At 37.0% G+C, this 23,802-nt stretch overlaps 1 protein-coding gene across 1 annotated transcript in view; it reads right to left on the minus strand.

Moving 5' to 3' along the window:
• Window positions 1-23,802, minus strand: part of CORIN (corin, serine peptidase) — a 233,592-nt gene that overhangs the window by 196,174 nt on the left and 13,616 nt on the right. Inside the window, exon 3 of the mRNA XM_068974946.1 lies at window positions 21,320-21,520. Within this exon, the coding sequence (XP_068831047.1) occupies window positions 21,320-21,520 (201 nt within the window). The remainder of the gene's footprint in view (window positions 1-21,319; window positions 21,521-23,802) is intronic.

Consider the following 23,802-nt stretch of genomic DNA (forward strand, 5'->3'; position numbering starts at 1 on the left):
AAACAAGATTTAAAAAAAACCAACCCTCAGAATGAGAGAAAATAATAGCAAATGAAACAACTGACAAAGGATTAATTTCCAAAATATGCCTCTTGAGAAACCTATATGCAGGTCAGGAAGCAACAGTTAGAACTGGACATGGAACAACAGACTGGTTCCAAATAGGAAAAGGAGTATATCAAGGCTGTATTTTGTCACCCTGCTTATTTAACTTCTATGCAGAGTACATCATGAGAAACGCTGGGCTGGAGGAAGCACAAGCTGGAATCAAGATTGCCAGGAGAAATATCAATAACCTCAGATATGCAGATGACACCACCCTTATGGCAGAAAGTGAAGAACTAAAGACCCTCTTGATGAAACTGAAAGAAGAGAGTGAAGAAGTTGGCTTAAAGCTCAACATTCAGAAAACGAAGATCATGGCATCTGGTCCCATCACTTCATGGGAAATAGATGGGGAAACAGTGGCAGACTTTATTTTTGGGGGCTCCAAAATCACTGCAGATGGTGATTGCAGCCATGAAATTAAAAGACGCTTCCTCCTTGGAAGGAAAGTCATGACCAACCTAGATAGCATATTGAAAAGCAGAGACATTACTTTGCCAACAAAAGTCCATCTAGTCAAGGGTATGGTTTTTCCAGTAGTCACGTATGCATGTGATAGTTGGGACTATAAAGAAAGCTGAGCACTGAAGAATTGATGCTTGTGAACTGTGGTGTTGGAGAAGACTCTTGAGAGTCCCCTGGACTGCAAGGAAATCCAACCAGTCCCTCCTAAAGGAGATCAGTATTCATTGGAAGGACTGATGCTGAAGCTGAAACTCCAATACTTTGGCCACCTGATGTGAAGAGCTGACTCATTTGAAAAGACTCTGATGCTGGGAAAGATTGAGGGCAGGAGGAGAAGCGGACGACAGAGGATGAGATGGCTAGATGGCATCACCGATTCAATGGACATGTATCTGGGTAAACTCCGGGAGTTGGTGATGGACAGGGAGGCCTGGCATGCTGCAGTTCATGGGGCTGCAAAGAGTAAGACATGACTGAGTGACTGAACTGAACTGAACTGACAAGCAGCACATACAACTCAATACCAGAAAAACAAATAACCCAATTAAAAAGTGGGGAAAAGACCTCAAAAGTCATTTCTCCAAAGAAGACACACAGATGGCTAACACACACATGAAAAGATGCTCAATATTGCTCATTATTAAAGAAATCCAAATCAAAACTACAATGAGACATCACCTCACACTGGTGAGAATGGCCATCACCCAAAAGTCTGCAAACAATAAATGCTGGAGAGGGTGTGGAGAAAAAGAAATGCTCTTTCACCGTTGATGGGAATGTAAATTGATATAGCCACAATGGAAGATAGTATGGGGAGATTCCTTAAAAAACTAGGAATAAAACCACCATATGACCCAGCAATCCCACTCCTAGTCATATACCCTGCTGCTGCTAAGTCGCTTCAGTTGTGTCTGACTCTGTGCGAGCCCATAGATGGCAGCCCACCAGGCTCCGCCCTCCCTGGGATTTTTCAGGCAAGAGTACTGGAGTGGGGTGCCATTGCCTTCTCCACATATACCCTGAGGAAACCAAAATTGAAAAAGACACATGTACCCCAATGTTCATTGCAGAACTCTTTACAATAGCTAGAACATGGAAGCAACCTAGATGTCCACTGAAAGAAGTTGTGGTACATATACACAATGGAATATTACTCAGCCATAAAAAGGAATGCATTTGAGTCAGTTCTAATGAGGTGGATGAACCTAGGGCCTATTATACAGAGTGAAGTAATTCAGAAAGAGAAAGATAAATATCATATACTAATGCATATATATGGACTCTAGAAAGATGGTACCAAATAATTTATTTGCAAGGCAGCAGTGGAGAAACAGACATAGAGACCAGACTTACAGACATGGGGAGAGGGGAGGGGAGGGTGAGATGTATGGAGATAGTAACATGGAAATTTACATTACCATATGTAAAATAGATAGCTAATGGGAATTTGCTGTATGTCTCAGGAAACTTAGACAGGGATTCTGTATCACCCTAGAGGGGTGGGGGGGGGGGCGGTATATGGAAGGGATGTTCAAAAGGGAAGGGACAGATGTATACCTATGGCTGATTCATCTTTAGGTTTTATAGAAAACAATGAAATTCTGTAAGGCAATTATCCTTCAATTAAAAAAAAATTTGAACATAGGCATGGCTATGAATTCCTAGCACATGAAAGAAAGAGTTCACAACAGTTAAACATGATTTTTCTTACTATGTGCCAAGCATTATTAGTTATTAAAGTTGCGTTAATGAGCAAGACATAAAAATAAATAAAAATAAAAACTTAGTGAACAGATTAAAATAGAATATTAGATACCACTGAAGAAAGAACTTGAGAATTAAAAATAAATCTGAGAAAATACCAAAAAAATCAGCAGAAAGAATTATAGAGGATGAATGAGAATGTCCTACATAAGATAATTAGAGTTCCAGAAAGAGAACAGAAAAATCAGGAGTAAGGATACAGTCACAGGATTAATAGCTAAGAACACTCCCAAACTGAAGACCTGAATCCTCAGACTCAAGAAGCACACCTTGTAAACAAGACATACAAAAAGAAATATACAATAATAAACACTGGAAAGAGCATGAAGAAAAGGGAACCCTGTACACTGTTGGTGGGAATATAAATTGGTGAAGTCATATATAGAACAGCATGGAGGTTCCTTAAAAAACTATTGATAAAGATGAGTTGCCATATGATTCAGCAAACCCACTCCTGGGCATACACCCAGAGAAAACTCTAATTCAAAAAGATAAATGCACCTCAGTGTTCATAGTACAGCTATTTACAATAACCAAGACATGGAAACAAACTAAGTGTCCATCAACAGTTGAACAATAAAAGAAGATGTGGTATATATACAATGGAATATTATTCAGCCATTAAAAAGAATGAAATAACGCCATTTGCAGCAATATGGATAGACCTAGAGCTTATTATATTAAGTGAAGTAAGTCAGACAAAGAAATCCAAATTTTAAAGGTATATGATATCACTTACACATGGAATCTTAAAAAATGATATAAATGAACTTATTTATAAAAATAGAAAGAGACTCACAGACACAAAAAAATAAATGTATGATTACCAAAAGGGATAGTTGGGATAGAAGAAAGAGATAAATTAGGAGTTTGGGATTAACGTATACATACTGCTATCTATAAAACAGATAAAAAAAACAAGGATTTACTATAGGCACAGGGAACTATTTAATATCTAATCGCTTATAGGTTATCTAATAACCTATAAGCTGAAGCTCCTGTATGTTGGTCGTCTGATGTGAGCAGATGACTAATTTCAAAAGTCCCTGATGCCGGGAAAGATTGAGAGCAGAAGGAGAAGAGGGCGTCAGAGGATAAGACAGCTGGACAGCATCACTGATGCAATGAATGTGAACTTGGGCAAACTCCAGGAGATGGTGAGGGACAGGGAGGCCTGGCATGCTGCAGTCCATGGTGTCACAAACAGTCAAACACAACTGGGTGACTGAACAACAACAAAAATAATTTACAATGGAAAAGAATATATATATATATATATATATATATATATATATATATATATAATAGAGAGAAGGGAAGCAGACAGAGAGACAGAGACAGAACTGAATCACTTTGCTGTACACCTGAAACTAACACAACATTATAAATTAACTATACTTCAATTAAAAAAAAGAAATCTACAATATAGTCACTTTAGTGAAACCAGAAAATGCAAAGAAAAAATTTTTTAAGATTCCGAAGACAAAATGCAAGTTGCCTACAAAGAGATAAAAATTAAATTTGCATTAAAGCTTCTGATGGCATCACAAGAGTACAGAAAAATGTAAAATAAAATTTTTTAACTTGATGGGTGAAAAAAAACGTCGATCTAGAATTCTGTACCTAAACCATAATATTGAGGGTTAAATAAGGTAATTTTAGACAAAAACTAGAAAGATTCCACTGAAAGAACTTCCAAGGAGTATATTTAATTAAGGAGAGACCCAGAAAGAAGTAGCAGAAAGAAAAGTACCCAGAAAGAAGTTATGAATAGCAAGATGTAAGAAGTTATGGTGATTATTATATTATATATATTTGAAATCTCTTATAATATTAAAAAAGTATAACAGCCTTCTTTGTTTAAAGATTTCTTTAAATTGTCTCAAAATTTTGGAAGTTGAGCACCATTGGCTACAGTATTTTTTCCTATAGAAACCAGAAACCTAGGGCTTACTGTCTTATTTGCTCAACAATAGAGAAAAATAGGATCCTCCAAATTTTGAAATTTGAAAAAATAAAATAAAAGAAATAAACCCTATACTTTGGGTACACAAAGGAACTAAGAGAGAAAATGATATAACTTAAATCATATTATTGAATTATCTGACTTCAGAATTTTAAGCTATATTTATTTCTTATATTTCTTATATATTAAATAACAGATACAAAACTATCTATGTAATTTAGCCATGAAATGAGGTAAGCAGAAGTGGAAATTTATTTTAAAAGACTTACTCCAGTGTTCTTGCCTGGAGAATCCCAGGGACAGTGGAGCCTGGTGGGCTGCCGTTGATGGGCTCGCACAGAGTGGGACACAACTGAAGCGACTTAGCAGCAGCATGGTGATATCACTATTTAGTCAGTACATACTATTGTTTAGAGTCTTTAGTAGATATTTGTTTTATTATAAGGCCATAAGTGCTTGTGAAAGTGAAAGATACAGGAAATACAGAGCAGTGCAAAGAAGAATATAAAAAGTTAACAATAGGGACTCCCTGGTGGTCCAATGGCTAAGACTCTGTGCTCCCAATGCAGCGGGCCTAGCCTTGATCCCTGGTCAGAGAACTAGATCCCACATGCCGCAACTAAGGACCCTGCATGCTGCAAATAATACCTGGTGTAGCCAAATTAAAAAACAGGTGTGTTTTTTTTTTCTTAAAAAGAAGTTACCTATAGTACTATGACTCAGAAAAAACCACAGTAAAAATTTAGATATATATAATTACTGAAGTCAAATAACCTAAATACATCTGCCAGCTTCCTTACTATCTTTACAGATGATATTTAAATTCTCTCAACATTCATTTCTTTACTGTAACATGGGGGTATTAATAGTATCTACTTAATATGGTTTCCATATAGGGTATATACTGCAATACTTATTAAAATTTGACTTATTTTACTAGTGTTTCTCTTTCAAAATATATATCATATATATTTAACATGAATATATTTAACATTACAATTCATTGTACATATTCAATGTGCATACTATTTAACAGCCTGCTTATTTACTAATAGGTCCTAACATTTATACATATCAGTATGTACACTTCCACAGCATTATTTTTAATGATTGCACATTTCCCGGGAGCCAGCGTGAGGAACTCCGCCCGTGGCAAAGGTCATGAGGAAGGAGGTTCAGCATTATACAAAGGCAGGATTGAACCTCAGGAGACCCCCTGTTCCCAAGCATCTACCCCAAAACCAGAATCTGCCTACTTTACTGTTTTATGCTCTCACCTACACCTTGGACTTTACGGGGGGCTGTCCCCCACCACCTCTCTCGGAGAAGGAGTTAACTTGCAGCTCCAGTCAATAAAAAATTCCTGGGCATGACAAGAGTGTTTCAACTTATAAACTCCTCTGAAGGTTCTCTAGCCTGCCTGAGCAGGTTTGTCCGGCCACATGTGATTGTTTACAGCCTCCCAACCGTGAGAGGCATGAGATGCTGTAAACTTTCTAAAAAACAGATTCTTTTAAGAAGTTAGAAATTATTAGTATAGTGGGTTGAGTAGAAATTATATTGATGAAGGGTTTTTCATTTGTTGAGCCAATATTTGCCGCTAAATCTCCATATTCCCTGCCCTTATAATGAATATAACTAGCATATAGGAGAAATAAGTATTAACCTTTGATATTAATCACGTTAAACCTTAGGCTAAGTAAATTCCTTTTCTTGATTATAATCCCCTGCTCCCTCACCCTATAGGAATGCAACTTTATCTGGTACCTTCGGAGGGTGGCGCCTAGTTTAAGAAAACATCACCCCTGGAAAAAATAAGTTTTCTGGTTGACTGACCGTTATCAGAAAGGGCCATAAAATGTCAGCAGGCCTCATGGCCAGAAGATGATGTAAAACCCCTAAGACCTTTGTATACATTTGTATGAAGCACCTGATTTTGACAAGGGTCAGATCCGCTGACCCCGTGTGACTCTGTATTCATCCCTATGTATAACAAAAAGTATATAAGCAAACCTGAAAATAAAGAAAATGGATCAGTTTCTGGAAAGACTGATTCCCCTGTGTCATTCTTTCTTTCCCCTTCTGGCTGAATTTCCATCTGGAGCGTGGATGCTTGCCATGTCTACTTATTTGTCCTGGCTCCTAAGACCCAGCAAGAAGGAGGCCAAGGCGGGGCACCCTCCGCTATTCAAGTGGGCACCAGTGGCCTACATAGATGGTGCAAATTCCTTGTCTTGGAGTTTTATTGGTATTCCACGTAAACCAAGTTATTCAGCCTCTTTTTCTCCACTAATTTTCCTACTACACTATTCTTTTCTAATCTCTCTTTATATTTCTAATTAAATAGCTTTTTCCTAGGACGCCGATTCCATCTCCCCTTCAGATTACCCTGGATCCACCAGGGCTGGACCCCGGCACACATTTATCCAACATAGGGTTGATTAAGAGGAAGAGGGGGAAGAATAACAAAAGACTGATTAAAAATCCAAAGGAAAGAAAACATAATTCAAAAACAAAACACACAGACCTTTAAAAACTGCTATGTGTTACAAGAAAGCAATAAGAAAATAAGTTTATCAAAAAGGGAAAAAGACACAAGAAAAAAAGACTGGAATAAAAGAAAATGAGACTGTAATACTAAAAAATTAATTTAATACTAAGAATATTTAGAACTAGTATGTAAAAATTAAAGAAATTAATGATAATCATTATGAGAATAATTAAGAAGATAAACATAAGGAAGACAGCAATTCAACAAAAAAAAAATGTTCTGAATTCAAGAACCCAAAAGTGGAAGAGAAAAAACTTGAAAGATGTTATAATTTTTTTCCTGAAATGAAGGAGTAAGTTAGTTTGCATATGAAAAGGGCAACCATATCTCATTATGACACCAGAATCATGAACATCAAAATATAAACTAAGTTAGTAAGTTTAATAGTTAAAAAAATATCAAAATAACTTTTCATTTTAAGACTGAATGTTAAATATAAGATGTAAAAATTTTAAAAAACATGTAGCATTTGGTTAATAAATATTAATTTTTGGACAAAAATACAATTCTTCAATAACTAGCCATCAGATGTGTTCATTGTTCATGGGCTGCCACTTCTTAAAGGCTTTTTGTGGTAAACTGAGATAAATTAGTATATATTTTTAAAGGAGAAAAAAAATCGAATTTATACTGACATTACCGACTCAAAATTAAGGTTACAGGCTTTTAATTTGTTTTTATATTTATACCTCTTTTATGTTGAAAATGCTTGTTCCTAAAATCATGAATATAAATACTTGTTTTCTCCTAAAATGTGCAAACAATAGTTCTAAAATAACAACCCCAATATAATAAGACTACCTAATGGAATCTTGAAATGGATTAAAGATGTAAATATAAGACCTGAAACCATGAAACATCTCAGAAAAAAACATGAAAAAAGCTCCTTGACACTGGTCTTGGCAATGATTTTTTTGATAAGATGCCAAAATACAGGCAACAACAGCTAAAAAAGCAAATGGAACTACATCAAACTAAAAAGTTTGAAAAGATAATGGATGGAACAGGAGATCATATTTGCAAATCATATATCTGGCAAAGGGAGTAATAATCAAAATACATAAAGAGCTCATCCAACTCAGCCCCCAAAAATCTTTAATAATCCAATTTCAAAATAGGCAGAGGACCTGAATAAACATTTTTCCAGGGAAGATATACAAATGATCACAAGTATATCAGGGGCCAGGGCCTCAATATATGAAATATTGGAGGAATGTTGTTGTTCAGTCACTAAGTCATGTCCAACTCTTTGAGACTCCATGAACTGCAGCATACTAGGCCTCTCTGTCCTTCACTATCTCTTGGAGTTTGCTCAAATTCATGCCCATTGAGTCAGTGATACCATTCAACTATCTCACCCTCTGTCACCCTCTTCTACTGCCCTCAATCTTTCCAAGCATTAGGATTTTTTCCAATAAGTTGGCTCTTCACATTAGGTGGCCAAAGTATTACAGCCTCAGCATCAGTCCTTCCAATGAATATTCAGGATTGATTTCCTCTAGGATTGACTGGTTTGATCCCCTTGCAGTCCAAGGGACTCTCAAGAGTCTTCTCCAGCACCACAATTCAAAAGCATTAATTCTTCAGTGGTCAGCCTTCTTTATGGTCCAACTCTCACATCTGTACATGATTACTAGAAAAGCCACAGCTTTGACTATACAGACCTTTGTCATCAAAGTGATGTCTCTGCTTTTATAACACACTGTTTAGGTTTGTCGTACATTCAATTGATAATATTCTAACCCTGGCTCCCCAAAACTCACTGTCCTTCCCACAACTACATGTATTCACTTCACCCCAACAGCTCAAAAGTCTTAAGTCATTTCAGCATCAAAATCTAAAGTCTTACTCAAACAGAAACTTATGACTTACTCAGACATGAAGACTTACTCAGACTATTGACACAGCAGGGGCAGAAGAGGATGGGACGAATGGACAGAGTAGCACTGAAATATATACATTACCATATGTAAAATAGATAACTAATGAGAAGTTGCTGTATAACATAGGAAACTCAACCTGGTGCTCTGTGATAACCTAGAGGGGTGGGTTGGGGTAGGAGGTGACAGGGAGATTCAAGATGGAGGGAACATATATATACCTATGGCTGATTCATGTTGCTGTATGGTAGAAACTAAGACAACATTGTAAAGCAATTATCCTCCAATTAAAAATAATTTATAAAAAGAAAATCATAAGGAAGAGAAAACACATGCACACAGAAGTCTAAAGTCTCATCTAAATGTCATCTAGATCATCTAAATATGAGGGAGACTCAAGATATGATTGCTCCTCAGGCAAAATTCCTCTTCAGCTGTCAATGTGTGAAACTAGACAAATTATGTGATTCTAAAACAAAATGGTGGGAGAGGAATGAGGGGGCATTCCCATTCCCAAAAGGAGGAATAATAGATAAGGAAAGGGTGACAGGTCCCTACTGAATACTGATGGTGTCCCCATGTCTCACTACCTCACCTGTCTCACTGCCTCTTATGGTCAGCCACAATATGACCACTTGGCAAATCCCCAAACTCTAGAACAAGCAAAGACTTTTGATTTAAGGTGTTCTTTTCCCTCCCATAATCAACCCTCCCCTATTCTATTTTCCATTTTTGTTGACTCTCAACAAAAATGGAAATGTACTTTCAACAAAAAATGGTCTGTGGCTTAATAACCATAAGACTGATCATCATCAGTCTTCTGAAATGTATATCCTAGAGGCCTTTGTCTAGTGCTTATCTATGAACATATAACCACAGAAGAAACTAACCCTCTGCCTTTAATAAACAATGGAAGAATTGGAAAGCAATTTCAAGGAATTATAGAATTCCTGATATCCCATTTTCTGAGATGATAAAATTCTCATTTTGGAGAAGGAAATGGCAACCCACTCCAGTATTCTTGCCTGGAGAATCCTGTGGACAGGGGAGCCTGGTGAGCTACCATCCATGGGGTTGCACAGAGTTGGACATGACTGAAGTGACTTAGCATGCAAAATTCTCATTAGTACCTGTAAAAGCATAGTGGACCATCCATAAAACTGAAAACAAAAGACTCTATTCAATGTATCTAAGAATTATATTATGAATAAGTTTTTGAATCTAAGAATGAAACAGTATAATCTGATTAAAAATGGAAAAATCCATGACAGACCTTCAAAACAAAACTTTTATAACTGTAAATAAAACTTGATGATGTTTAGAAGAAAGATTTATTATAGAAAAAAGTGGGATGAATTAGCAATCTTGTCTTTTAAAGAATTAACAGTTGAAATGAATTATGTTTTCTTTATTCTCTTAACCTCCAATATGAATTTCTCAGGTTATAAATAAAATGTTCATGTCTCAAGGCAGTTACTAGACAACTGGCTACTTGAAGACAGGATTTCTATCTGATCCACCATTATACTCTACAGAGCCAAACCTCAGAGCTTGGCACCCAAAAATAGCTATTTAAGAGCCAGTGGTGATTCCTAGTATTAACATCAGTTCAGTTCAGTTCAACTCAGTTCAGTCTCTCAGTCATGTCCGACTCTTTGCAACCCCATGAATCTCAGCACGCCAGGCCTCCCTGTCCATCACCATCTCCCGGAGCTCACTCAGACTCATGTCCATCGAGTCAGTGATGCCATCCAGCCATCTCATCCTCTGTCGTCCCCTTCTTCTCCTGCCCCCAATCCCTCCCAGCATCAAAGTCTTTTCCAATGAGTCAACTCTTCACATGAGGTGGCCAAAGTACTGGAGTTTCAGCTTGCCTCTCAGAAATTGAGATATCTCACAAAGCTTATAAGATACTGGTGTCTTATAAGATTTGGTATGCTGGTATCAGAATGAGTTTACACCAATTAAAATAATCACAAACAAGTACTGTAAGTTTTATCAGTTAAACACCTCCTGCAAGTATTAATAATGCACAGCAGCAAAAAAATAAAATATGTTAACACTAAGAGACAAGGAATGGTTTGCATCACATGTAAATTGATGCAAAGCTTTTGGCTTGTTAAAGTCATTACCATATTCGTTTCAACTACAAGTAAGTGAAAAGGCATATTCTCCAAAGGCACAAGTAACAGCAAACAGATTCCTGCTGATGGGCTTCTTGCTCTCAACACACATCTGTACAAAGACTAGAAACCTGAGACAGCAAATTGAGCGATTCAGGCAAAAGAATATATACAGTGCCAATTTGCTTTCAAAATCATGGAGTAAATTAAATTACACACCTTGAAATCACACTTTTACATGCAAATTTGGCTTTTAAAAGATCATTTTTGTCCTTGGATTTGATCAGGACTGTTTTTGTAATGCTGTTATCAGCATGCTACTTTTTTTTTTTATTCTCTACATGAATCAAATGTATGTGGCTGTTGTTTCTGAAGAGTAACCAAAAGCATTTTTGACATGGCAGTTTAACTCTAACTCTTGTTTGCTTTAATAATGTATTATAGGCACATTACCTTTGGGGGCAGATGTCACTGTGGAGGACTGCAGGATTCATTTTGGAGCAGGGGTCTGGAAGTCTTGCCCAGAAATCTTTGCAATGGGAGGAATGGGACTGTAGCCAAAGGAGATTGAACCAAGGACTGGAGCCAAAGGAGAATGAACCAGGCACTGTTCCATCATCCCTTTCAAAACCCTAGTTCTGCAAAGATTGAGTTTGCTCTCTCTGGGAGGAACCCAATACATCCCAGGGACAGAGTCCTCTACAGATGGAATGAAGAAGAAGGAAAGGAGAGTAGGGAGGGAAAAAAAAAAAAGGAGTCCATCCCTATATTCAAATTTCCTTTTTCCTCTCCTAAGAATTAAGGAGGTCTTTATTAGAACACTACCACACCAACCAGATAAGTAGGCAAAAATTATTTAAATGCTTCAGTTGTTCTTGCTTGGATGTTGATATTAGCCAGAACCCATGTCTGAATCTCATAACTCTTCTTTAAGCCTAAAGAATATAATTTAGTATATGGAGAGGGCAACCAACTATACTTGAAGCTTGGAATCTAACATTGGTGGCCAGCAGAGCACATAAGGGATGGGGTTCAGGGTCATGACTACAGTAAATTTTGAAAGTAGCAAATTCCTAATGAAGTAGCTTAGGCAGATCTCAGACTCTCTCAAGTACTAAAAGAAAAAAAAAAATCCACTAATTTCCTCTAAAGCATATGTTCTTAATTATAATCCAAAGACCTCAATGGTTTCATACATAAAAGTTTTGCTGTCAATCCCCCTCCTAGGCATATATCTGGAAAAGATGAAAGCTCTAATACAAAAATATATGTGCACCCCAATGTTCAAAGCAGCATTATTTACAACAGCTAAGACACGGAAGCAATCTAATGTATATCAACAGATGAATGGATAAAGAAGATGTGAGATATATATATATATATATACATATATATACACACACACACACACATACAGTGGAATATTATTCAGACATAAAAAAGAATGAAGTAATGTTATTTGAAGCAACATGAATGGACCTAGAGATTATCATACTAAATAAAGTGAGACTAAGACAATATTATATTTCACTTATATGTAGAATCTAATAATATTACAAATGAACTTATTTATAAAACAGAAACAGATCCACAGACATAGAAAAGAAGCACATGGTTACCAAAGGGGAAGGGGTAAGGGGACAGGAGAAAAATATTATTTCTATTTCCAATAAGCTTCAAATGAAATTTAGCTTACTTAAATTATCAATATAGATAACAATCAGAAAAACGAATTAGACATCATAACTGTTTTCATATCAACATAGACTTATTACAGACATTTCAAAGTATTATGTATGCTCATCCATGTTATAAAATTACAGTTATTGACCTAGGCTAGATATCATTATTTAATGTGTTAAAAAATAAATACATGTATTACTATATTATGAATTTATATTTATATTTTGATAACTAGATTTTCATAAGATTGTTTTTCTTTATGATTATGTGTGGTATGCTTTAAGCATCAAAAAATTATCTGAGAATGCAACTATAAGCTTGACCAGATTGTCAAAGGAGTCCCCAGCACAAAAATGTTAAGAAACTCTGCTGCAGAGTATCACTGCTTTTCCAGAGAATATGTCATGAACAGCAAGAATTCACGTACCCTAAATCAGTATCTCACAAGTTGAAGAATTGTACAGGCTTTTTCACAGAGAGAAAGTTATGCAGGTATACATAAAAATTAAATATAAACCCTTTTATACCTATAGATCTAACATGCAATAAAGTCAATATATATAAATAGAAATGAAACTACAAAACTAGTAAGATTTAAGTTAATTACATTAATGAATTAATGTTAACAGTGCTCTGCTAAAGGAGAAGGTGATGGCACCCCACTCCAGTACTCTTGCCTGGAAAATCCCATGGACAGAGGAGCCTGGTGGGCTGCAGTCTATGCGATCATGAAGAGTTGGACACGACTGAGTGACTTCACTTTCACTTTTCACTTTCATGCACTGGATAAGAAAATGGCAACCCACTCCAATGTTCTTGCCTGGAGAATCCCAGGGATGGGGGAGTCTGGTGGGCTGCCATTTATGGGGTCGCACAGTTGGACACGACTGAAGCAACTTAGCAGCAGCAGCAACAGCTCTGCTAAAACACTATGAATATGGTGCTAACTCCTAAAGCACAAGTTCTCCTGTATTTAGGAAGCTTATGCTACCATGTATCTCCACTGAGTAAGTCAGTTTTCCTCTATTTTAACTGCCACAAAGACATCCTTTGTACAACATGCCAGTGTATACTTCAGTTCCGCTGTTGAGAAGACTCTCAAACCTGCCTCTGTTCCTTTCTTAATGGCTGGACAAATGTCTAAGAAATAAAGCTTAGCAGAAACTTTATCATAAATAGAAACTCAAATATAGGCACCAAAATTTCATATCAGTACTTGTTATAAGACAGTTATCCAGGTTATCAAGAATAGGTGTACATTAACTACTTTTTATCATTGAAATAGAAGGCTACATTTAAGAAATTCTTATAGAGAATTCTTTGATCCCCCAGAAAACATATGAGGTTCCTCAGGCCCCAGGCAGAGAAATACTGTCCAAGAAACAACAGAAGAATGATAAGCCATTGACCCATCCATATTTACATATAAGCACAGATTCCCCCTCCAAACTGCACAATCACCTACAGTCAGTAATCCATAGAGACGGGTACCTGACTCTTAGGACAGCAAAAATTACCTCCAACGAATATAAAGAAGACATCCAGGATTCCACTCTGGCAGGATTAGTGAATGTCAAGGGAAAAGGAGAAAGGACTTTATGTGATTTCAGATGTCTAATTAGACACCCCCCTCCCCTTATTACCCATTTGGATAGCTTCCTGATACAGTCATCCAAGTATAATTTCAGATCTTGCTCTGATTCTCTTAGCTTCATATTCTTGCAGAACTCACTTTCAAGCTAATACTGTGTTAAAAACAGAAAACTCGAAGAAAGAATAAGCTTAAGGTTTTTGATTGGTGTATAAACTTTCTACACTCAGCAAATTCAGAGTGCGTGTTTAGGGCGTTTTGGTACAGAGTTATCAGTGTTAATAAATCACTGTTGTTTCACTGTCATGATCCAAGTCATTTTATCTTCAGAAGAGAGACTATACAGTTCATTGAAGAGAAAAATATGTATATAAGGTGAATGTCACTGTTAGGAGAATGGTTGAAATAAATTATGGTGTAATGCCAGTACAGAATGCCATTCAATCATTGTAATAATGAATTAGAGCTAAATCACTGTCTTGGAGATACTTACATCAAATATTCTTTTTTTTAAAAGTTATTTTATTTGGCTGTGCTGGGTCTTTGTTGCTGCACTGGGGCTACCCTCTAGTTGCTGTGCACAGGCTTCTCATTGTGGCAGCTTCTCTTATTGTGAAGAATGGGCTCTAGAGCATGGGCTCAGCAGTTGCGGTGCACAGGCTTAGTGCCACTGTGGCATGTGGAACCTTTCCAGATCAGGGATCAAACCTGTGTCCCCTGCATTGGCAGAGAGATTCTTAACCCCTGGACCACTAGGGAAGTCCTACATGAAGTATTCTTGAGTGAGAAAAACATTATATATAAAATTGTATGTAATAAATGTGACCTCTTTTTCTGAAAAACAAAAATGAGTTAAGACTTAAAAAATATTCACAACCTAAAAGTTGAAAGCTATGTTTTATTTGGCAAGAATTTTTAGGACTTCAAGCCCAGGAGGTAACATCTCAAGTAACTCTAATAGAACTGCTCTGACGAGGTGAGGAGGTGAAGAAGCATGAAAGTGTTAGCTGCTCAGTCATGTCCGACTCAGCATTATATAGGAGTTTTCCAACAAAGAGCAGGTAGTCTAAATGTCAAAAGATTATTGTTAATTAAAGAAAACCAGATGTCTAGTTAAGGAATTTAGTGCTTTTCTATGCATGAGAAAATGCAAGAGTCTGGGCTCACTGAAATCATTTCTTTCACATGCACCTCACCTATATGGGGCTGGTATCCTGTGTTTTCACATCCTGTGTTTCCTCAGGGCTCACTGTTCGGAGTGGCTACAGTCTCATAGTTGCTAGGTGGCAGGTATTCGTTCCTTCCTGAGTTCCTTCAGGGCTCACCAACTCACCATGGGTGGTGGCTGCAATCACTGATGACAGTGACATCCTTTGTTTACTGATATGGCAGGAAATATTCCATTTCTCAAGACAGAAACACTCCGGTGTATATGTTATTCTGTATACACATTTAGGTATATATGTTTATATGACTGTATTAGCATAGAGAAAACCACAAAATCATATACACTAGGGTAACATGGGCTAACTGTGGGCAGAAATAGGGTAATTTGATGCCAAAGGAAGAAGAAATGAAGTGATTTATTCAAAAAAGGGGAAGAAGAAAATCTTCCATTTTAAAATAATATATAATGTGATCATACTTATTCATCATAAAAAGAAGAAAAATTAACTGTCAATGTTGGAGGAAATGCAAAAGAAGCAATAGAGTAGATAAGGAAGATAAAAGCAGGGTTAGGAAACACTTCCAGAACGGCACAGTAACATCCTCCAAAAATCTGTTTCTCCATAAAAGCAATAAAAACACTGGGAAAAATGTCAATAATCATATTTTTCAGAACTTTGGAATTTAACTAAAGGTCTGCCTTAATTAGAGGAACATTTGTTTCAAGAAAAATGGTGGAATCACAGTGAGAACCAAGAACTTCGTAGCATTTCAACTTGCCCTATTCACATCACCCTCTCCTCAGGTCCACAGAAGCCTTGAAAACCCACGGCTTCTCAACCCTGGTAACTATGAAAACCAGCAAACTAGGAGGAAATGGAGGGGGAAGAATGAGTTTGAAGCTCCCCAAAGAGCTGTCTCCAGAGAACTGTCACCATTCAACTTGTCTAGAAGCTCCCTGAAAAGGATTCATGCTCAGCACTTGTCTTTATTTGATTTAACTCAGAGCTTTCTCTTCACAAACATTTCTATTCCCAGGGTACTTGTTGAAAACAATCTATGGTAATTGTTTAACATCACAGTTACCTTCAGCAAGGATACCTGTTAGAAATAAGAGATTGACCAAAATACTTCAAAGGAAAAACTAGGGAATGAGATGTTTGAAGGGGCCTTTGAAAAGCTCTGACGTATTCCCTGGAAAACTAGAAGGCCAGGGCTGTGCCCATATCCAGGAAAAATATGAGAAATCAGTCACAAAACCACATATTTATTTCATGATGCCCTTTAAATGAAATATTCAGAACAGGCATATCTATACAGACAAAAAGTAGATTAATTTTGGATACAGGCTGAGGAAGAGGAGAAATGGGTAATAATGGATACAGCATCTCTTTTTGCAGTGATGAAAATATTCTAAAATTAGGTGGTGGTGGTAGTTGCACAAATCTGTGAATACATTTTTAAAATATGCAATTATTAGGAATTCCCTGGCAGTCCAGTGATTAGGACTCAGTACTCTCACTGCCATGGCCCAGATTCAGTCCCTCATTGGAGAACCAAGATCCCACAAGCCAATTGACATGGGGAAAAAAAAAAAAAAACCTGATTTATATATAGTAGAGGTCAAATTTTATGGTATGTGGATTATATCTCAAAAAAGCTTTTTTTCTAAGTGAATGAGAAGTATGATGATTTTTCACCTGATACAGAAGATTTAGGAGCAGGTAAGAGTGGGCTTCCCTGGTGGTGCTAGTGGTAAAGAACCCGCCTGCCAATGCGGGAGACATAAGAGATACAGGTTCAATCCCTGGGTTGGGAAGATCCCCTGGAGGAGGAAACGGCACCCCACTCCAGTATCTTTGCTTGGAGAATCCCATGGACAGAGGCGCCTAGCAGGCTACAGTCTATGGGATTACAAATAGTCAGACACATCTGAAGTGACTTAGCGCACACACAACAAAAAGTTCACTAAGAGAACAAAATACGCTTTCAGCACATTAGCCCACTCTTGTCGCTAATTCCTGATTAGAGCTTATAGGTTATTTTATTTTGTGCCATATTACTTTTAACCCAAATGCTGGGTTAAACCCAAATGCTTTAGGTTGGTAAAAGAGTTTTCCCTTTCCTTAAAACTCAATATATCCTGCTTAAATATTTATAAGGATATTAATATTTATATTAAATTATTTAAATCTTATATATGTAAGAAGAAAAGATGAAAATAAAAATCCACAGACAGAACGCAATCTAGAAAAATCCCTTGCTGAAATATAGCATGAAAGATAACTGTGGGCCTTTTACCTTTCTATATTAAAACTGATTTTCAAAACGCAACTGATGAAACTCCAAATGTAACAGATGTCACACAAAGCCTATTTCATATTTACAAAGCCCAACTCTGCCACATAGTGTAACAGAGGAGGTATGCTGGTTAAATTTTACAAACTGCAGTATTCTATGCTTTGGTATAATACTAAGGACCCCCAAAAGAAAATGTCTTTAGGAAAGGCTATTTCCTGGTACTTTTTCAGGAGTTCTCCCCTTGTTTTTCTACCCAGGATATTGGATAGGACAGAATGTCTTGCCACTGTATTTTTGGACTGAAGTGGACTCAAATAGCTTTTACATATGCCAGAAATTTAAAAGGACTTTTAATTATAGGATAATTTTTTAAAGGAATAAAAGGAAATTCTCTGCTATGTGTTAATAGAGATACACAGCATTAAATGATACTTTAGGTAAAATTGACTAAACAGATACCAAATACAGAAGGGTGATTAGGCATTACCAATAAAACTAATCAGGTATTAAATTTTTGAAGTGACTGTAGTTTATTTATTCATTCAAAAAATAGTTTCTTGAGCACAGGCAATAAAGCAGTAAACAAAGCAGATTACTTTCTCTACTCTCCTAGAGCTTAAAATTTGCTCAGAAATGCTCCTGCTATTGCAAAGAAAGCAGTGAAATTAAATAAGGAAGCATGATATTCTTGAAAGAACACTGGTCCAGGAGCCCCAAGATCTGAATCCAAATTCCATGGTTACTGACTTGTAAACAAGTGACACTGGATATGTCAACTTGATTTCCCTAAGCCTCAATTTCATACCTTGAAAAACGGTGTATATATCTGTCCTGTATACCTTATTAATTATAAGGGCCACAGAGAGATAAACAAAGTCCTATTGTATAGCACAGGGAACTACATTCAATACCCTTATGGTAAACCATAATAGGAAAGAATATGGAAAAGTATGTATATATATGTATAACTGAATTACTTTGCTGTACAGCAGAAATTAACACATTGTAAATCAATTATACTTCAATAAAATTTAAAAAAATATAACCACAGAAAAAATATTCAAACATGCCCCCAAAACTGTCCAAAGCTCAATACTCACAGGCTAGCAATATTATTGAAATGCATGATAAACTGTCAAATCCCTTACAGTAAATAATTTTAGTTAATATAGACAGTCTATTGAGAGTCTTTATGATCAGACAGTAAAGCTCAAGGCTAACAATCAAATACATTTAAGAACACAGAATGACACATATTCAAAGGTGTTGACCTTTCTCCAATTAAGCATTTTAATTTCACCTGGATTTCCTTTACATGTCAATTATGTTCATATTCTCAAGCAATGTTCCAGCCATAGGATGAGAAAATGAGTCAAACAGACTCCCATCAGATTTCCAAACTGAGCGACAAGGACGAGACTATATATTTCTTTACTCTTCAGGATATGTGTTTGTCACCTCTATTTGAATGTTAACAATGATGGAACTTTCAAAATACCAATTACTATCATTGCAACCACATTAACTGGACTGAATTTTTGCTTAAATTACTTCTGTCCTTCTGTTGAAAACCACAGTACTAAGAATAATGAGGTGTTTAAGTCATGACCAAAATATTCAAAATTTTAAAATTAAACTCATGAGAAAAATACAATTTACCTGGCATAATTTGGGTTTGCAGTATTACTGTCAGGTAATGAATATGAATCTGTAGGAATCACTGGTGGACACAAAGCATAGGAAACAGTTAACTTCTATTGGTGCTCTGTAGAATCCAAATATTCTGACTCTTTGGGGTTAGAGAAACAGAATAATCCTGCTTTTCTTCAGATGCTGGCAAACTTATACTGTGATAGCTTAACAGTCAGTTTAATCCTTCCCTTCCTGGCTCAGAATGAAAATAAATACTCTTTCCTAGACCCAAGATATGATTCTCCCCTGGAGGTTTTGATGAAAGAGGTAGTAACAAACAGGAAAGTGATCAGGGATGAATGGGTTTTATCAATCACACAACATTGTTTTAGGAGGCAGAAAGTAAGAATCAAGACCATTGCAGAGAAACCTTTTACCAGTGACTGAGCTCTGATTATGATGTATGAGTACTGACTGGGTCATTTCCATACTAATCCCCTCCCACTAGCATTCTAGAAGTTTAGGAACTTTCCTGAAAGAACTAGAGAGGGACAGAGTTACATTCCAGAGCATATCATCTGCCACCATCTCAGACCCAACTCCACACTTTCTGTCTTCCCTCTCTCTCTCCCAGCTCTTTCTCTGGAATAACTGACAAATACCTCCATCTGTCCTCAAATAGAAGTTCTGCACATGCCATTTTCCTCAAGGTATGATTATTCATCAGTCAATAAGTAAAATAAATCTCACAGCTGAGAAAATATGGAAACAAGAAAGAACACATAGACAACCTGGAAAACAGATGAGGGGATAACCCTCAAATTCCTCGGCATTCTATCACAGAACCGTGTGCCTGGTTTTCTCACTATAAGCATCTCTGTCGCAGACATTTTCACCATGTAACTGACTGACTGTATGGCAATTTTGCAATGAAAGATAAACTAATGGTTGACAATTTGGGCCCTGACAGTTTGCTTTCAACAAAGTGAAATGTGTTAGCATTTCTTTCAGCTAGAGATGATATTGATAGCTTTACTGAGCTGAGAGAAGACAATGATTTGCTTCAAGATGGTTTCTTATTTTGAAACACACTACACTGGAGGAGAAGGAGGCTGAGGACCTCAGTGGCGCAGAGTTGAACCCACATTTTCCATAGAACTTCAGAAAGTCTATCAACAAACATGTGACAATATGCCAAGAACATACAACACTATAGAAGACTGTCGCAATGCAATACAGAACTCAGTTACAAATACACATCCTAGGATTTGGAGACTGATGCCTCTCTTAATGAAGGGACAAATTTTAGCAAAGAAGGAAAAGCCTAAGGCCAAGTGAAGAGAAATGATCATGCAAAAAAAAAAAAAAGTGTATAAAAATATTATAAACAGAAGACTTTGAAGACCAGGTACAACTCACAAAATCAGTTATTTGTGCTGCATCACCATGAATCTACACATATTTCAAATGTATTCAAAATTTTTTTATTTAGCCATGAAGTTTTTAAAATCTTGTTAATTTGTTTCATTAAATCTTTTCAAATGTCCTTTATTTTTCATTATCTTTTATGACAAAATTAACTTACAACCAATTAATTAGGAGGCAGAAATGTTTGTAGCAAAGACGTCTAAGGCAAAGATGCTGACAGTGAAAATACCTAGAACCATAGAATTGGGCTACCTGCCACAAGGTACCAATAACAAAATAAGAAACTTAATTTACTTATTAATTTAACCATCTCAACATAAGTAACCTAAAACTTTAAAGCAGAGGCACAAGCATTCAGAGGTGACAAAATCAATACCATTATACTAATTCAAGCAGCATAGATTTTTATGCTTCAAAAACATTGAATGGCATTGGTACATTTTTATTTCTTGCTTCTGTCCCCTATCTGGATGGCTGAACTGATAGTATTTCATGTTTAGAAAGAGGACACTCAGCTATGCTTGCCAGATAAGGGAGCAGAGCTTTTCCTGTTTGACCAGTAAGGGACTGTGAATTAACAGCATCAGTCACCATGCTTCAAAAATCTACCTGTGGATTCCACCGACGTTAAAGGGCCCAGGCATTCAACACCTTCAGACTTACTTGTGTTCCTATGATTCTGGTCTGCTGAGAGAGAAGCATCCATAGTCCAGGCGGGGATGTGTTGGGTGGGATGGGCAGCAGATGTCACAGTGCTCTCGTCATTATGAATTGTATTAAGAATAACATCAGACACGTGGACTTTACTATCAATGACCAAAGGTTCACTCCCATTTGATTTAAAATAGGCCTTTTTTAATGTTCCTGAAAGATCAAAAAAAGATATTTTAAGACGTTATTCAGTTCAGTTCAGTCTCTCAGTCGTGTCCGACTCTGCGACCCCATGAATCGCAGCACACCAGGTCTCCCTGTCCATCACCAACTCCGGGAGTTCACTCAGATTCACGTCCATCGAGTCCGCGATGCCATCCAGCCATCTCATCCTCAGTCGTCCCCTTCTCCTCCTGCCCCCAATCCCTCCCAGCATCAGAGTCTTTTCCAATGAGTCAACTCTTCCCATGAGGTGGCCAAAGTATTGGAGTTTCAGCTTTAGCATCATTCCTTCCAAAGAAATCCCAGGGTTGATCTCCTTCAGAATGGACTGGTTGGATCTCCTTGCAGTCCAAGGGACTCTCAAGAGTCTTCTCCAACACCACAGTTCAAAAGCATCAATTCTTCAGTGCTCAGCTTTCTTCACAGTCCAGCTCTCACATCCATACATAACCACTGGAAAAACCATAGCCTTGTCTAAACAGACCTTAGTCGGCATTATTAGAAGTATTTATTTAAAAAAAAAATTAGGAAAACTCTAGAGCTGCCCTCTTGGGCAAGCAAAGAGAAAGATGATGGCCAGCAAATCCACCCACATCATTGGGACAAGCATAATCTCTTCTACCATAAATCACATAACCCTGTGAGGAGACTATCGCTTCTCAAGAGCTAAAGGTTTAGAAACTAGAGTCTCCACCCAGGTTTCCTAGTGCCCACCTCACCTGGGACTCACCACAAATAAAACATGGGGAACTTAGTGTTTCCTTCCTGCTATCATGGTGTTTCAATTTCACACATCATTTTATGCTACTCTGTACCCAGCACCGGAGAATGCAATGGCACCCCACTCCAGTACTCTTGCCTGGAAGATCACATGGACGGAGGAGCCTGGTGGGCTGCAGTCCATGGGGTCGCTAAGAGTCGGACACAACTGAGCGACTTCACTTTCACTTTTCACTTTCATGCATTGGAGAAGGAAATGGCAACCCACTCCAGTGTTCTTGCCTGGAGAATCCCAGGGACGGGGGAGCCTGGTGGGCTGCTGCCTGTGGGGTCGCACAGAGTCGGACACGACTGAAGTGACTTAGCAGCTTAGCAGTACCCAGCACACAGCTCTCCATCTCTACCTGCCACAGAGGACAAGAGCACCAGCATACCTCCAGCCTCTATTTCTCCACATTTGACACTAGCTTTCAATGAACTACACACAGTAAATACTAAAAATAAGAGGACTCAAAATTTGCCAAGACTTATTGAAATCCAAAAAATAACTGCAATTCCAACAAAACTAAAAGAAACTAAGTCATCTTTGTCTTTGACCGGAAGCTACAAAACATGATTAGAAGAAACAGGCATTAAAGTAAGATTATCAACTGGTCACTTTCTCAAGGTATTTATTCATGAGCAAAACAAAGAGCCCAACCTAAGATTGTTGGGAATCCTCTAGCATTGGCTTTAGGCAGAGAATCTGAAAACTTTGAAAGAGATCATGTATTTTTAACGTAGTCAAAATAGACAACAGAGTGTTTCCAGAATACAGCACTCTGATTGAGTATACCACTAAAATAAATGAATGTGATATTGATCCATTATACTAATACCCAAGGGAGTTTTCTTTTTTCAAAAGCATTTACAGTGAATGCTCTAACTGGCTCTCACTTTTCTAAACAGCTCATGGACCATTAAAAATAAAAGAAATATAAATAAAATGTTTAATATCAGTCTATGGAAAAAATTTCTCTACATGTGCTTGACACTTGGAAAACATTAACTTAAATCAAAATAGAAAAGCAGCTGTTTTCTAGCTAACTAAGGTCAACAGTTTCATCTGCCAAAGGACTCTAAATAAAACAGTGGAGTGTAAAAGCTAAATCATGACCATGTGGTGCAGGTAACACACTCCCCAAACTGTGATTACGAGTAAATATTAAATGCAGTAGGTGAAAGAAAAGACTTCACTTAATTGATTTTGATTTTCAAAGTGATTTAGAATTTACTGTAAATCAAAATGTATACAATAGACTTGATCACTATCAAATATGTATTACATTCATGCAAAAAAGTTACTAATTAATCAGATACAATTTTATTTCTAATTTACTAGTTTGCTCTCTTCTTTACTAATTTTGGCATAAAGAGATGTTATTGCACATAACTTTTCATTTCCACTAATGCGGCTGTAATGAATATATAAGGTCCATAAAGTCAATTTACTTATTGCACTAACCCTATGATCAGTATCCATCTTTGTTAACACAGTTTGAACACATGCCAGT

This window comes from Capricornis sumatraensis, chromosome 7 (genome assembly GCF_032405125.1).
Source record: "Capricornis sumatraensis isolate serow.1 chromosome 7, serow.2, whole genome shotgun sequence".
Lineage (NCBI taxonomy): Eukaryota > Metazoa > Chordata > Mammalia > Artiodactyla > Bovidae > Capricornis > Capricornis sumatraensis.